Source organism: Mirounga angustirostris, unplaced genomic scaffold (assembly GCF_029215605.1).
Source record: "Mirounga angustirostris isolate CCGP_5_RB_7025 unplaced genomic scaffold, mMirAng1.0.hap1 SCAF_5, whole genome shotgun sequence".
NCBI classification, from domain to species: Eukaryota; Metazoa; Chordata; class Mammalia; order Carnivora; family Phocidae; genus Mirounga; species Mirounga angustirostris.
The window spans coordinates 86,248,280-86,262,631 of record NW_026991713.1 but is presented as its reverse complement, the minus strand read 5'-3'; the positions used below and the strand labels follow the sequence as shown (position 1 = coordinate 86,262,631).

Genomic DNA, 14,352 nt, shown 5'->3' with positions numbered 1-14,352 from the left:
GTTACCATTTAAACACTGTGAATGTGATTTCTTAAGATACACATTTTGGGGCGCCTGGGTGGCTCAGTCGTTAAGCGTCTGTCTTCGGCTCAGGTCATGATCCCAGGGTCCTGGGATCGAGTCCCGCATCAGGCTCCCTGCTCGGTGGGGAGTCTGCTTCTCCCTCTCCCTCTGCCTCTGCTTGTGTGCTCTCTCTCTCCTTCTCTGTCAAATAAATAAATAAAATCTTTAAAAAAAAGATACACATTTTGTTTTAAAGATTTATTTATTTATTTATTTATTGGGGGGGGATGGGCAGAGGGAGAGGGAGAGAATCTCAAGCAGACTCCCCGCTGAGCACAGCTCGTGTCCCACCTTTGATATCTGGCACACAAAACACAAACAGGAAAAGCCTTCCGTGTGCTTTAATGAATCCCACCAACTGGAGAACATGACCTGAGCCAAAGTCAAGAGTCTGACACTTAACCCATGGAGGCATCCCAAGATACACATTTTTATTAAGTGAATCTCTATCACTTTTTGAAATACGCCTTGCACTAATGAATCTTGTAACATCAAAGATTCACAGCTAAAAGGAATCCCCATACAATACATGGCCAGCCTAAAGAATTCTTAACAGTACCCAGTCAAAAAGTCAAATACTATAGCTGGACTAACAGTAGATTTCTAAAGTTATTATGGTATTAGAAGGATTCACTTTAGATTTTTTAATTTCTAATGATAGCACAGTATAATGCCAATAGCTCTTGATTTTCTTGCTATGTAATAACCAGTGACCACTGATGGTAATGTGGAACATTTCCTGCTAGTTATTCATTGACTTAAAAAAAAAAAAAAATGGCACTTTTTCCAGAGACTGGGCAGGAGATAAGATGTCAAGAAGTAATAAGTAGCAAAATGAAAGAGGAGAATGCAAAGGAACCAAAAAGAGAAAACATTAAAGTGATGTGTTGTTTTATTTTCCTTGTGTATGCAGATGAACAGGAAAATTATAGCAGTAATTGCAGACTTCTTTTCAGCAAAGACAGAATGGCCTTGGGGAATTAGAGTATGAGAGAAAATGTCCAATGAAACTGCATTCTCATCCAGGCCCCACCTGACTTGCTGGATATGGCTTTGGCCAAGGTCATTTACCCTTTCTGTGCCTTAGATTCCTTAAATGTTGAAAGAGATGGTTTGCTTTTTTTTTTTTTTTTTAAGATTTTATTTATTTATTTGACAGAGAGAGATAGCGAGAGCAGGAACACAAGCAGGGGGAGTGGGAGAGGGAGAAGCAGGCTTCCCACCCAGCAGGAGCCAGATGTGGGACTCGATCCCAGGACACTGGGATCATGACCCGAGCCGAGGCAGACGCTTAACAACTGAGCCACCTAGGCGCCGGAGATGGTTTGCTTCTTTGAACTACTGGAAAGATAAATGAGATAAAGCTTCAGGAGGCACCCAAGACTGGTCAGAAAAGGTGTTATAGGAATATCAAGTAGTACTATTATTATTGAACTGTGTATCCTGTTGGAATGAGTCATCTTGCTGTGAAGATGCATAAGCAATTTCGAGTGTGGCAGAGGACCAGAGACAAAGAGAAGAGGCAAGTACTCCTAGGTGGGGTTAGGGGTGATTTCAGTTGCATGGAAATCTGCCCTTTGCTTGTTTAAAGAACAAAAAAGGGGTGGGGTACAGAGGAAACAAGACTTTTAAAATAAGTACAGCAATGCGGCTCTACAAATAGACTTTTTAAATACTAGAGCTAGTTTGAATCCAGGCTTTGTCACTTACTACTGTGACCTTGGGCAAGTTACGGTTTCTTTAAACTTCGTTTTTTGCATCTGTAAAATGGGGATTAATTATCATAGTATCCATAGGGTTGTTGTGGGGATTTTAAAATGTGCACCGTCGCAAGGACTCTATAAGTTGGAATATCATTGTAATTTATGGGAGATATGGGAAAGTAGAAATCCAGATTGATAATAATCGAATCTTTAAAAAAAAAATAAGAGAAAAAGTCAAGGTTTTATTTTATAAAACATCATATGATTTAAGGGGCCTAGGAAGAGGCAAACTTGTTTTATCAAGTCTGAATCTACTCATATTTCATGGGCCCACGGTAACTAGTCAAACCTCTGATATCTGGCACACAAAACACAAACAGGAAAAGCCTTCCGTGTGCTTTAATGAAACAGTTTTCTATTTTAAAGTGATATATATATATGCATTTTTGAAAAATCTCTGATATCCAAGAGCTCTAAAAAAACAAAGCTCAGCTGCTGTGTTCCTGTTGTTCTAAAGAGAGAGCAATGTGGGGCGCAGGGATTACGCTCCCTTTGACTCCCGCTCTAGGCTGGGAAGCCTTCGGGCAAAGCCCCGGGGGCAGGACGCGGTGTTTTTTTTTTGTTTTTTTTTTTTCTATCGATCCCGGAACCCTCGTTCGGGCGGGGTGGGGGCGCGAGGGAGGGGCGCGAGGGAGGGGTCTGGCCGCGGGGCGCCGCGCCACTCGCCCATCCCCCGAGCGCGCGGCGGGGCGGCCGGCCGGCGGCCGCGGAGGATGCGGAGGGGCGGCGACGCGGGCCCGACCCAGCCGGGGCGGCGGGGCGGGCGCCGCCCGAGGGGGTAGGGCGCGCGCGGGGGCGCGCTGGGCCGGGGAGGCGCGCTCCGGCGGCGCTCGCTCCGCGCTCCCTGCGCTCGCTCGCTCGCTCCCTCCTCCCTCGGCAGCCGGGGCGGCAGGCAGGAGAAGGCGGCGGCGGCGGCGGCGGCTGGCGATCAGACATGGCGGCGGATCTAAACCTGGAGTGGATCTGCTCCCTGCCCCGGTCCTGGACTTACGGGATCACCAGGGGCGGCCGAGTCTTCTTCATCAAGTAAAGAACAGGGGGCGGCGCGGTGGACCGGAGGGTGCGGGAGGCTGGCGGGAGGGAAGAGGGAGCCGGGTCTGCGCCGCTTCAGCTCCTCCGGCGCCCCCACTCACGCTCCGTCTCTGCCCCTTCTCTCATCCGTGCAGCGAGGAGGCGAAGAGCACCACCTGGCTGCACCCCGTCACCGGCGAGGCCGTGGTTACCGGACACCGGCGGCAGAGCACAGGTAACGCTGAGCCCGGCCGGGCCCGAGCGGAGTTGGCTCCGCCGGGAGGAGGCGGCAGAGCCCGGCCGCCCGGCCGCCTCCCCGCAACCTGCCCCCAGCCGCCGTCCCCGGGAGGCGGCGAGGTGGGGCGGAGGCCGGCGGGGCGGCCGCAGGTAGAGGGGCCGCGGGAGTTCTCTCGAGTCTCCGAACGCTTCTCTCTCCTGAGCCTTCCATCGCCACTTGGAGACGGCGCCCTCTTCCTGGGCCCTCTCCCCCTTCCCAACCTGGACACCTCCCGCCGCCGCCCCGACGCCCCCAGGGAGGCCGACTCCCCTCTCCCAGGAATCTGTGATCCCGAGTTTTTCCTCCCGCAGCCACTCCTGAATCCATCCACCACCACCCTCTCCCGCTGACCTCACCCCCTTTCACCCTTTAGGAAGTCCTTTCCCACTGCCCTCCCTGCAGCCCCGGACCCTGGCACTCGTCCGCCGGGATAATGGTAGCCACATCTTCTCCATGCTCCCCGGACGACTGCCTCCGGTCGTGCGGCTCCCTCCTCCTCCTAGGTGGGACTTGTGGGTAGGTGACTGATGGAGGAGGAGGAGGAGAGGAGTCTGGGGGGGCTGCGATCCTCTGTGTGACAGTGAATCGCTCGGGAAACGCTTGGCGCTTTTCCTCCGCCGCCAGAGCGGCAGCCGGAGCCGGAGGAGGCATTTGCAGCTGCAGCTGCTGGCCGGCGAGATTCAAAGTCCCCGGCAGCGGCGGAGAGGTTGCACGGACCGCCAGGAGGCGGTGGGTGTGCTAGGGGTGTCCCGCGTGTGGGCATTTGTGCCCTAATTGGAGAGGGTCGGCGGGGAAGCGGATCTCCGGTCGGTGCCTTTGCTAGCTTGTTTGAACACTGAATATGAGTCGAGCTGGAGAAAGGTTGATTGTAGCTTCAGTGCTGGTCTGGCTTTCTTTTGTCATTCTTTGTTTACATTCGTGAAACTTGTTTGTCTTTGAAATGTAACATGTGTTCTCTTACTGGCCTGCCTCTCTTTCTGGTAATCGGAAAGGCTTGAGAATTGTTTGGGTCGAAGGTGAGGCTGGCTTCAGCAGTCCTCTGGGATACTTGCTCTCCAACTCTGAGATTCGGTGAGTCTCTTAGAGTTGCCAGGATGTTGAACAAGCATGCCTTTTCTGTTAAATTCTGGAGTTCAGTGAAGTGACTGATTTCCATATTTGCAAAAAGGTGGAGGAGGAAAGGGAAAGCTGGTGTAGCAAGCATGATGAGGTTACATTTTTAAGGCATTTCTGACTAACACACTGTCATATTTCTTACCTCCCCGCTGCAGTCTCTGACTTACGTATACCTTTCAGTGTTTTGCATATATATTTCAATTCTCATGGCCTCTTTGCGTTATGGATGATGAACTTATTTCACAAAAGACAATATGGTATTTAAATTATTTACCCTAATCATCTTGTGGGATTATTTCATGCTTATTTTGGTTATGTGTAATATGAATTTGTATCCTGTTTACCCCCACAGGTTTGAAAATATTAACACTACAGAAAAATTTTATTCTTTTTTTGGTTTCACATTAATTTCTAAGACACGATCCTTTTTTTTTTTTTTTTCTGGTTTGGTTTACTTTGCTTTGACTTTGTGGTTTTGTACACACATCATGGGTTTTTATTTCAGAGAGATATGGTTAAATCCAAGCCACTTGTCATTAGTAATGTGTAGCATATAAATGACCATCATTCACCTGAATTGTTCCCAGGTTTATTACTTGAAACTTCACATCTCTTGAAGTCAAGTCTGTAGAAACATACATGTATTGACTATGTGATGTCAGAGCTCTTTCCCCCTAATTAAGGACTTAGGAAGTTCTTTCTTATCAGTGACACTTCCGGGATGGATTCATTTATGTAGCTGAAGTTGGGTCTTAAAATAGACACAGTACACCTAAGAAGCAGGTGTTGCCTTTAACGCAGGGGTGTTTTTGGTTTTTTTTTTTTTTTTGGCCAACCATCATGGGTATTTTACCTAGGATTAGAAGGCTTCCCTTGCTTTTTTTGGATGCCAGAGAGTAGTGCTTTCTCACTGATCATTAAAGTGTATAATCATGAGATAATCTCTAATATTGTTCATTGTTTTCTGGTGGCTTTAAATTTGAATCGCCATTTTCCCAAAAATGATATTTTGTTGACTATGAGTTTTGTTACTGGTCCAACATTTTTTTTTTTTTTTTAGAAATTTACTTAATAAATGAAAATAGCTGATCATGAAAATGAATAATTAAAATGGATTGAAACTTATTTTGCTATCCCATTGAAGTAATACTAACTGTGAAATGTATGTTTTTTAGATTTGCCTACTGGTTGGGAAGAAGCATATACTTTTGAAGGTGCAAGATACTATATAAAGTGAGTTTTTTAATTATGATTTTTTCCTACGTAATTTGAATGCTATAATTATTCTTCTGTTGAATAGTTGTATCTCTAGATATGATCATAATTTTTTAAGGTCTATCATATATTTATCCTTTATATAGTGTTGTAATTTTGAGAGGAAAGATGACACTTACATAGTTTTCTTATGTTATTTGCCTGGACATTCATGCATTTGGAAATTAGATCATTGATGGCCACAATTACATTTTTGGTCCTGGGTGATAGAGCATTACAGTATTTTGTCTTTAGCATGTTACCATATTTTTTTTTTTTCTTTTAAAGTGAATTCTCTTCATGTGTATTTTGACCAGAGCTGTTAATAAGAAGCAAAAGTGATGTGAAGCTAGGTTACAGTTGGATGAACAATGACAGGGCTGAAAGTAAAAACAAACAAATAGTAATTATTTCACAAGCATCTGTTGGAGCATTGTAATTTGCCTTAGTTTATTTAAATATAAGTTTTTAAAATACAAATGTTTTATGGTTGTTTGTGATTGAATAAAAGGCTTTCACTAGAGCTTACAAAGGAGAGATGACCAGTTAGTCCTGACTTTTAATTCTATAGAACATTGAACTAATTTCTATTCTGTGTTCATTTGGTAGTACTTGGAGACAAATCAACAATGCTTGAGGTCAACAGTATGTAGGAAATTTTTTTACCTCCCAAGGGGAAAATAAAGGTGGTTTTTATATTTGTTTTAAATTAGAAACGATTTACTTAAGAGCTTGTTTTAAAATTTTTTGTTGAATTTTAAGGAACTGAGGCTTGAAAGAATACTTAAATACAAGATTTGATTGAGATGTCAGTAGTTTATTAATAATAACAGATACCTAGCTAAAGTCACCTTTATTTCATTGGACCTAATAAGTTATTTTACTAAGTGATATTTTTAAGATCACACCATAATTCCATTAAATTATAATTATTTGTATGGTTTAAAAATTTTTCAGAATGATATTTATGTAAAATGTCAAGGGATATTTATAGGTATTAGGAATGATTACATTTGGATATAGAAATAGAGAAGGCAGAAGTAAGATCCAGGCATAGAGGATTTCATGATGTGATTGTTCTCTGGGTATTTTTCAGTTACATCTCTATTTGGAGATTGTGCTATACATTATTAGATGGCCTAAAAAATAAAGGCATAAGTGAAGTGCAGAGTCACCAAATATTTTCCTAGTGGCTATTTTCATCCTGTATTAAAGTGAGTTTGTATTGCCATGAAAAGGGATGCTTCTTTTTTTTGGATGTAGTATTGATATTTTTGAAGAAAGTTTTTTTCGATAGAGTTAATTTATTTTTATCCAATATAATTTTACTGTACATTAAGCCTAGCTAATCTTATAAGAATAGGAGTAACACTGTAATTCTCAATAATATTTTAATTCCTGTGAATATGTACATTCTTAGATGAACATTTATTCGATAGTACAAAATGTTATTTTGTGTGGGCTGAAAATGTTTTATTTCAGAACTGAGCTGTTAGAAAGACTGAATTTTCTTTTGTTCTAGTAGCCATTTTGATTAGATTTTCTTTTATGTTGACTTAAACAAATTAGAATCTTCTTTGAGTGTCATGCCCAAGTAAGTTTCTCAGGAAAATGAGGACAATATTAAGAAAGCTATAATAATTTTACTTTAATTCTGATGGCATTTTTAAATTACTGGGTTTTAATCATGTGATATTAGTAGACAACCAATAATTGTGCCTGAAAGTAGTAATAATTTATATTTGAAAGTGATTTGTTCTAAAATTGAGCATGTTATAGAAATATATCACTCATTAAACTTCTTCGAAGTAAAACGATCATTGACAAAAATACATGATTTGCTGAATGTTAGGTGCTACTCCTTTTTCTTTCTGGATGTATCAGACTAACTTCTTTTAAGATTAGTTAAATCGCTAATGTAGGCCATAATTTCCTAGAAATTTTTTGCTAACTTGTATATGAGCAACTAGGGATGCTTTATCGTTCTTATATGATAGGGGCACTACGTTTATCTTAAACTTTGCCATTTACCAAGTGCTTTCATATATACTGTCATGTCTGAATCTCATTTTAATCATAGAAGTAGTCAGAAGAATTACTATTTCCATTGTCACACCACATAATAAAACAACAGAAACATGCCTTTGGAACTTATAGGCTACAAAAACAGCAAGATGAGAAACAGCAGGAACGTGAACTATATTTAGAATGTTCAGAGAAGAAAGGATAGGAGTCTGAAGTAGGAAAATGATTAATGTTGGTGGATGTATTTCTCATTGTTGGTTCATTCTTAGATGAAGAAAGGATGTTATTGATCAAATTACAAGAAAGGTTGTGATATAGTGAACAGTGTGGGTTTTGTTCTCATGGGAAGAGGGAAGATAGATCAATAAAAGATGTGTTGATCCTCCTCCTAATCCTGATCTGGTGTTCCTGGGAGGTTCCCTTAACAAGAAGAAAGACCTAAAGAACTTGAGTTTCTATTTTTGTTCCCAAAGGTACATTTAACTCTCAGATTATTTCTCTTCTGAACAAATGTTGGTGGTTGTTCAAAATGGCACACTGCCAAAAAGAATTTATTTTTGGATAATACTTTGGTATTGACCATTGCATCTCTTGTGGTGGTAAGGTGAAAGAGGATTGGAGTTCGGGTAAGTCATAACAGCTGGGCTGTGTCTTGACCTTCTTAAAGACCATGGAGCTCAGTCTTCATGCCTTTAAATTAGGCTGGCTGGAAATGGCAACTTCTGAATTCCATCCCATTTTTAAATTTCTCTGGATTTTATAATATTTTGGGAATTTGTAGTAGTCTGCAAAATGATTAACTTAAGGGTCAGGAAGACATGATGTGAGAAATACGGAAAGCTCCTTAGCTTTCCTGTCATGCCAACTATTTTAAACTTTGTATAGATAACCACAGGTGAGTGTGAAGTGTGTAGTGCCAGAGTTGGGTGTGCTTTCTTTCTGTTGCTGCATTTTGTGCTTTGTAAGATACCTTCTCTGGAGAGCTGCGTCAACAAAGGACCTAATCGGAATTAAGAGTTGTATAGATTTGAATTGGATAATCAGTTTACTTTATATAATTTTTGAAATTGGTTCTTTAATGAAAGTTTACGGTTAGGTAAAAGAATATATGATATAGAGAATGTATTTTACTTTAAATCCATTTGTACAAAAGAATGTTAATATTTGGAAATTATTTATCATAAAGATAAATAATTTCTTTCTGAGAAGAATATTTTTTCTGTATACCTTAAGCTAGCCAGCTCAGAAATCATCACGTGTACGTATAAAAACACATATATACAGTGTTTGATTTGATTATTGGGTTTCTGTATTGCTTTTTAACAGTTAATTCGTGTTATTTATCTTTAGAAAGAATGCAGAAAACTATCAGTGAATTTTATAATTTATGAAGTGTAGCTTTAAATATCCAAATAACTTAGCTTATGAAGTACAGAGGCTAATCTTAATGTATTTGAAAGTTATAAAGCTTTCTGCTTACCCCTTGAAATTACTGCTTAATGACTCTGTAATGACAGGTCATGGTAGCTTAAAATGGATGTGTCACTATTCCTTTGTGCTTCAAAGCTTTAAGATGGTTAACTTAAAGTGCCAAGTAAATCTTAAAACAATGCTCTCTGAACAGTGAGAAACTTTGTTCTGATTATTTAAAGGTCATTGTCTTATGCGGCAGAATTGGGAATCAAAAAATGTCTTTGCAGGGTAATAAAAGTAGTATGTAAATTTTGTGAGGTTATATTTTCATATTGCTTTTTTTCTTGACTTAAAATTTAAGTTCTGAAAATTGAACTTTTTCTTAGATATGCAAATAGAGCAGTGTTTGAATTTTGACTAATGAAGTTTCATTTCAGTATCTGCGATAGCTGAATATAATGTGTGCTTGGAATTTCAAACCAACCTGCAGTGAAGGGAATTCTAGTTTGACATAGCCATTTAAGGTTGTAAGTGAGAAAATAAATGTGTTTCTTCACTGTTTGAACTATGAGCAAGGATAGGGAATGTAACATAACTGCCACCAAGAATCTTAGAATATATTACTACATATTTGATATTTAAAATTGTTGGGTACATTGATATTGTAATATATAATTGGGTATAGCAGTATAATGCTTCAGAACAATTCATGGATGTTATATTTCTTTTTTATATTCATAACAGAGTTTTAGGCTATAATATGTGATTATGTGTGTGAAGCAGTTTATGCTAATTCATTAGGTACAGCACAACTATGAACTATGGTTTCAAACTTCAAGGAGTCTGTAATATAGGAAAAAACAGGCAGTGTGTTAAAAGAGGGAGATGGTGGGAAAGATGGACTTACTTAGTACTAGGTCCTTCAGCATAGCATTAGATGAATTTAATCTTCACAGTGGCCTTTTATTGCTCTCTTTTTCCTTTTTTTTTTTTTTTTCCAGATGATGAAACTGAAGCTTAAAGAGGTTAAGGGCCTATTGTAGGTCATATAGCCTCACTACTAGTCACTAGCATTCAAATTAAGATCTCTGCACTAAAGCCCCTCTATACCTAAAAATACTGGGCATTAAAAACAGGCCCTATGATATGTATCTCTCCATAAGTGGGGTGCCTGACACTACAGGTTTTATTTCATAGAAACAAGTACAGTGGTTAGGTTAGTAGGCTGGCCTACAAATAAAAGCTTGTTTAACCCCCTAAAACTCTTGTGACTAGTATTATATTAACAGGGTCTTAGAATTTGGTCATTCATTTACAATCTCTCAGGAGTACTTAGTAAATGATGGGCACTGTTCCAGGTGCTCTACAATACAGTGAGGAGACTCTGCCTTCCTAGAGTCTATACTCTAGTAGTAGAAACAGACAAAACAAAAAATGGAGCAAATAGGTAATTTAAAAATACTATCTTCTTAAAGGAAATGTAGAGTGTTCTGTGACAGTTTAGGAAAGTTTCAATGATGAATTGCATTTAGAGTGTCAAGATTAGGAAGCTGGGACTTCCAATCGTAGTGGATTTTATTGTGGAAACCCATTGTCCTTCTTTTTAGCCCAAGGACCAATGCTAGGACCAGGACTGCTTAGTGTCTCTTTGTGGTTTCAGTGTGTAGCTTAATGCGTAGCATCCAGTTAGTCTCTAAGTAAGTGGTATCAATGATGATGATGTTGGCTTCTAGTCTTTGAAGGAGTTAATTGGGACAGAGTAAGAGGCTTCCCCACACCTCAGGTTGTTGCATTTTGAGAACCCTTTTTGGATTTCTTAAATGTTTTTCCCCTTAATGTGGTAGACCTCTTTAGTTTTTCTTATTCTCACAGCTCTGGTATATGTTTAGGAAGGGGAAAAAACAAGGAGTAGAAAAATACAAAATTGGTTAGAAGAGTGAGAGTTGGAAGCCCTGGAAATTGGCCAGATATAAACATCCCTGTATAGCCACCTTTATCTGTCCAGGAAAAATAAAGGGTTTATTAGCATTTGTTGATGAATGCACCTCTCCTGTGACCCTTTTACTTTTCCATAACAGATAGGTGTAAGTTGGGGTTAAATGTGAAAAGTTACATGTGTATATGTGTATGTGTCAATTGGAGTAAATAGTGTAAAAAAAAAAAAAAAAAGATCCTAGTTGTCTGTCAGATGGTGTCATAAGAAAGCCCAGGAGGAAGAGGCAGATTAAGTGGGGAGGTCTGGTAAAGGCTTGAAGGAAGATGTGGGAGTTGAGCTAGACTTGAGGGTGTAGATGGAATTCTACATTCATATAAATGACTGGTAGGATAAATTCATGGGGGTGGGAACGTGTATAATGCATGTGATGACTAGTGAGAACTAGTGTGCTGGTGAGTGATGTTAACATAGAAAATGCTGGGATACTGTTTGGAGCTATATTGTGTCTGGCCTTCAAATGTCAGGCTGAGATTTTTATTTTCTAGGTTGCCATGGCAGATATTTTTTGGTATAGCATTAGTAGTGTAATGAAGGTTTTAAGGAGATTTTAATGTAGGCAGGATGGATTAGAAAGGGGCATACCTGGAATCACGGAGACCAGTTCTGGATCTGTTGCTATAATAATCTGAGAGTTTAGTTGCTTGTACCAAGTTGGTAGTAGCAGGAATGGAAAGGAAGGAGGAGACGATTGATCAACGCTATTTAAAAGGAGTTGACAGGCTTTAGGAGTCTTGCTGAGCTAGGAGGTTGACAGAAAGAGGTCAAAAGCTACTCAAAGCCTTTGTGTCTGAGAGGCTATAAGAATGGTTGGTACCCTTGACCAGAATAATGGAGTAGGTCGGGGGAAGGGGGAGAAGCTCTAGGTGGAAGTGTTGATCATGAGTTGGTCTTTGAGCTGGTTGAGAGGACATAGCATTTTAGGTGGTTAAAATCGGCCTTTCCAAAGGACTCCCAACAGTATCTTCTGTTTCTCCTTCACAAACAAGAAGCACAACTCACTCTACCCAAAAAATCCTATCTCAGCTACCTAGTTGACTAAACTCTATATGCATATACATCCAAGCCAGAAATGTTGTATTCATCCATCCAATTATTCATTCAACAAATACTTATGGGTATTTTCTGTGTGCCAGGTGCTGTAAGCTTTGTGAAGGACAGACATGGACCTTGCTCTTAAGGGCATACCGTTATTTTGTGGGAGAGACGATAATAAAATAATCACAAGTACATATTGGTAGACTGTGATAAACTCTGGGAAGTATGCATCATGCTTTGAGCAGATATATTGAACGGATTTGGCCCAATATGAGAGTTACTGGAAGAGGACTTTCTCACAAACATGAGGAATAAGCCTGCCTTTGAAAGTTCACCGGTGAAATTCCCAGAGTGGATCAGTACAAAGCAGTACAAAATCGTCCGAAAAATGAAGAATAAATAGCATCTTGGGCTTGAGACTGGACCATAACCTGAGTGAAAGTTTTGCTATATCTGAACACTTGGGTGGGATTGGTGTGGTTTGGGAATTGAGTAAAAGGAGAAAAACTGCAGGAGGAAGTTGCCCTCCACTAAAAAATAGAGAGCAAGGCTTCACCAACTGGTTTTGATGATTTTTTCATTCCCAGTGCAAGGTCTTCCAATCACTTGTTCACGGATATATTCTTTCTTCTGATTCTCTTAGACACATTTTGAACTCCTAAATATGCCTTAGTGATTAAGATCTATCACTAAACATAATAGACCAGAAAACTATTCTGTGGAATGGGACGGGGGTGGGGGGCAGAATATCAAAGTAAGCCTTAGTTAAATAAGTACTTTTTATAGTATGTAATAATATGCAAATGCTGTAAGAAAAAAATAGAGCAGGGTATGGTGTATCAGGAGAGGAATGATGAGGAATGAGTACGGGAAGAAAGGAGTTGAAATCAGAGAAGTTAATGGGTTGTACTGTTTGGGGATGTCATGGGTTGGTGTAATCGGCTGTTACTTAGGGAAATAGGGTGCCCCTGCAGATCTGAGCAGAGGAGGCACATGATCCGGCTTCACCCTTTGAAAGGGTCACTCTGACTACTGTGTTATGAGGAGATTTTGGAGAGCTGACAGAGCCTTCCAGAGTAAGTTCTGGTCCCCATCAGATTCTCTCCTAATATTTTTTCTTCTTAGCATATAACAAGATAATGATTAAATATTGAATTATATAATTATCATGTTTCTTTTAAGCTGCCAGTGATTATCAGTTACCATTGATTTAATAGCATCTTTTTGGGGGAAAAAGAGAGCACTGTGACCATATTAAATAAACCTCTCCATCTTTATTTCAGCAACAGTATATTTAAAAAGTACATGTTAGAGGGGCACCTGGGTAGCTCAGTTGGTTAAGCGACTGACTGCCTTCGGCTCAGGTCATGATCCTGGAGTCCCAGGATCGAGTCCCGCATCGGGCTCCCTGCTCAGCAGGGAGTCTGCTTCTCCCTCTGATCCTCCCCCCTCTCATGCTCTCTCTCATTCTCTCTCTCAAATAAATAAATAAAATCTTGGGCGCCTGGGTGGCTCAGTCGTTAAGCGTCTGCCTTCGGCTCAGGTCATAATCCCAGGGTCCTGGGATCGAGTCCCACATCGGGCTCCCTGCTCGGCAAGAAGCCTGCTTCTCCCTCTCCCATTCCCCCTGCTTGTGTTACTGCTCTCGCTATCTCTCTCTCTGTCAAATAAATAAATAAAATCTTTAAAAAATAATAATAATAATAAATAAAATCTTTAAAAAAAAAAGTACATGTTAGAATCAAGGCAACGCTTGTTTAATACCTGTTTACTCACACTCGGTATGGTAGGTAAGCTTCATGGAAAGCAGTCTTGTTCATTGCTGTATTTTTAGTCCCTTGGCCTAAGCCTTTCTTATAGTAGTTCCTCAATAAATATTTGTTGATTAAACTTTGATGATGACAGTCAGCTTAATTCCATGCTATTCAGAAACCTTATAATTTGCCTCCTTGTGAAATTTCGATATTCCCTGTCCATGTGATATTTATCCCAATATGAATTAGCAAATCATCTGTGAGTTTGGTTTATGCGATTCTTTGTAGGATCTGCTTAGAGGCTTGATGGTAGACCTGATCCATGACAAAGCCAAGAGAATGCAGGGACCTGAGATGCCTCTCAGAAGGCAGCTGAAATCTAGATCTTGCCGTTGGCCATGGCATTCGCATTTAGAAACTTTCACAGTTCAGGCCAATGTGGCTCCTAGAGAGCAAGGGAGATCTGGAAGACTATACTGTTGTACTAATATGGGTAAAGTGGATGGAGACCAAATCTTCAATATATAGACATCAGTGGCTCCTATAGAAAACTGAGGGGCCGGGGCGCCTGGGTGGCTCAGTCGTTAAGCGTCTGCCTTCGGCTCAGGTCATGATCCCAGGGTCCTGGGATCGAGCCCCGCATCG

At 40.5% G+C, this 14,352-nt stretch overlaps 1 protein-coding gene across 12 annotated transcripts in view; it reads left to right on the top strand.

Annotated features, from left to right (window-relative positions):
• The first annotated feature begins 2,526 nt into the window (after positions 1 to 2,526).
• The window catches only part of PLEKHA5 (pleckstrin homology domain containing A5), a 244,116-nt gene continuing 232,290 nt past the window's right edge, over positions 2,527 to 14,352 (top strand). For 2 of the 12 annotated variants that reach the window (XM_064591523.1, XM_064591524.1), the window contains exons 1-3: positions 2,531 to 2,852; positions 2,993 to 3,072; positions 5,406 to 5,463. In XM_064591523.1, the coding sequence (XP_064447593.1) occupies positions 2,761 to 2,852; positions 2,993 to 3,072; positions 5,406 to 5,463 (230 nt within the window). In that variant the 5' untranslated portion in view covers positions 2,531 to 2,760. Of the gene's footprint in view, positions 2,853 to 2,992; positions 3,073 to 5,405; positions 5,464 to 12,051; positions 12,477 to 14,352 lie in introns of those variants that run through there. The other 10 variants (XM_045873786.3, XM_064591522.1, XM_045873789.3 and 7 more) reach the window with 9 other exon arrangements.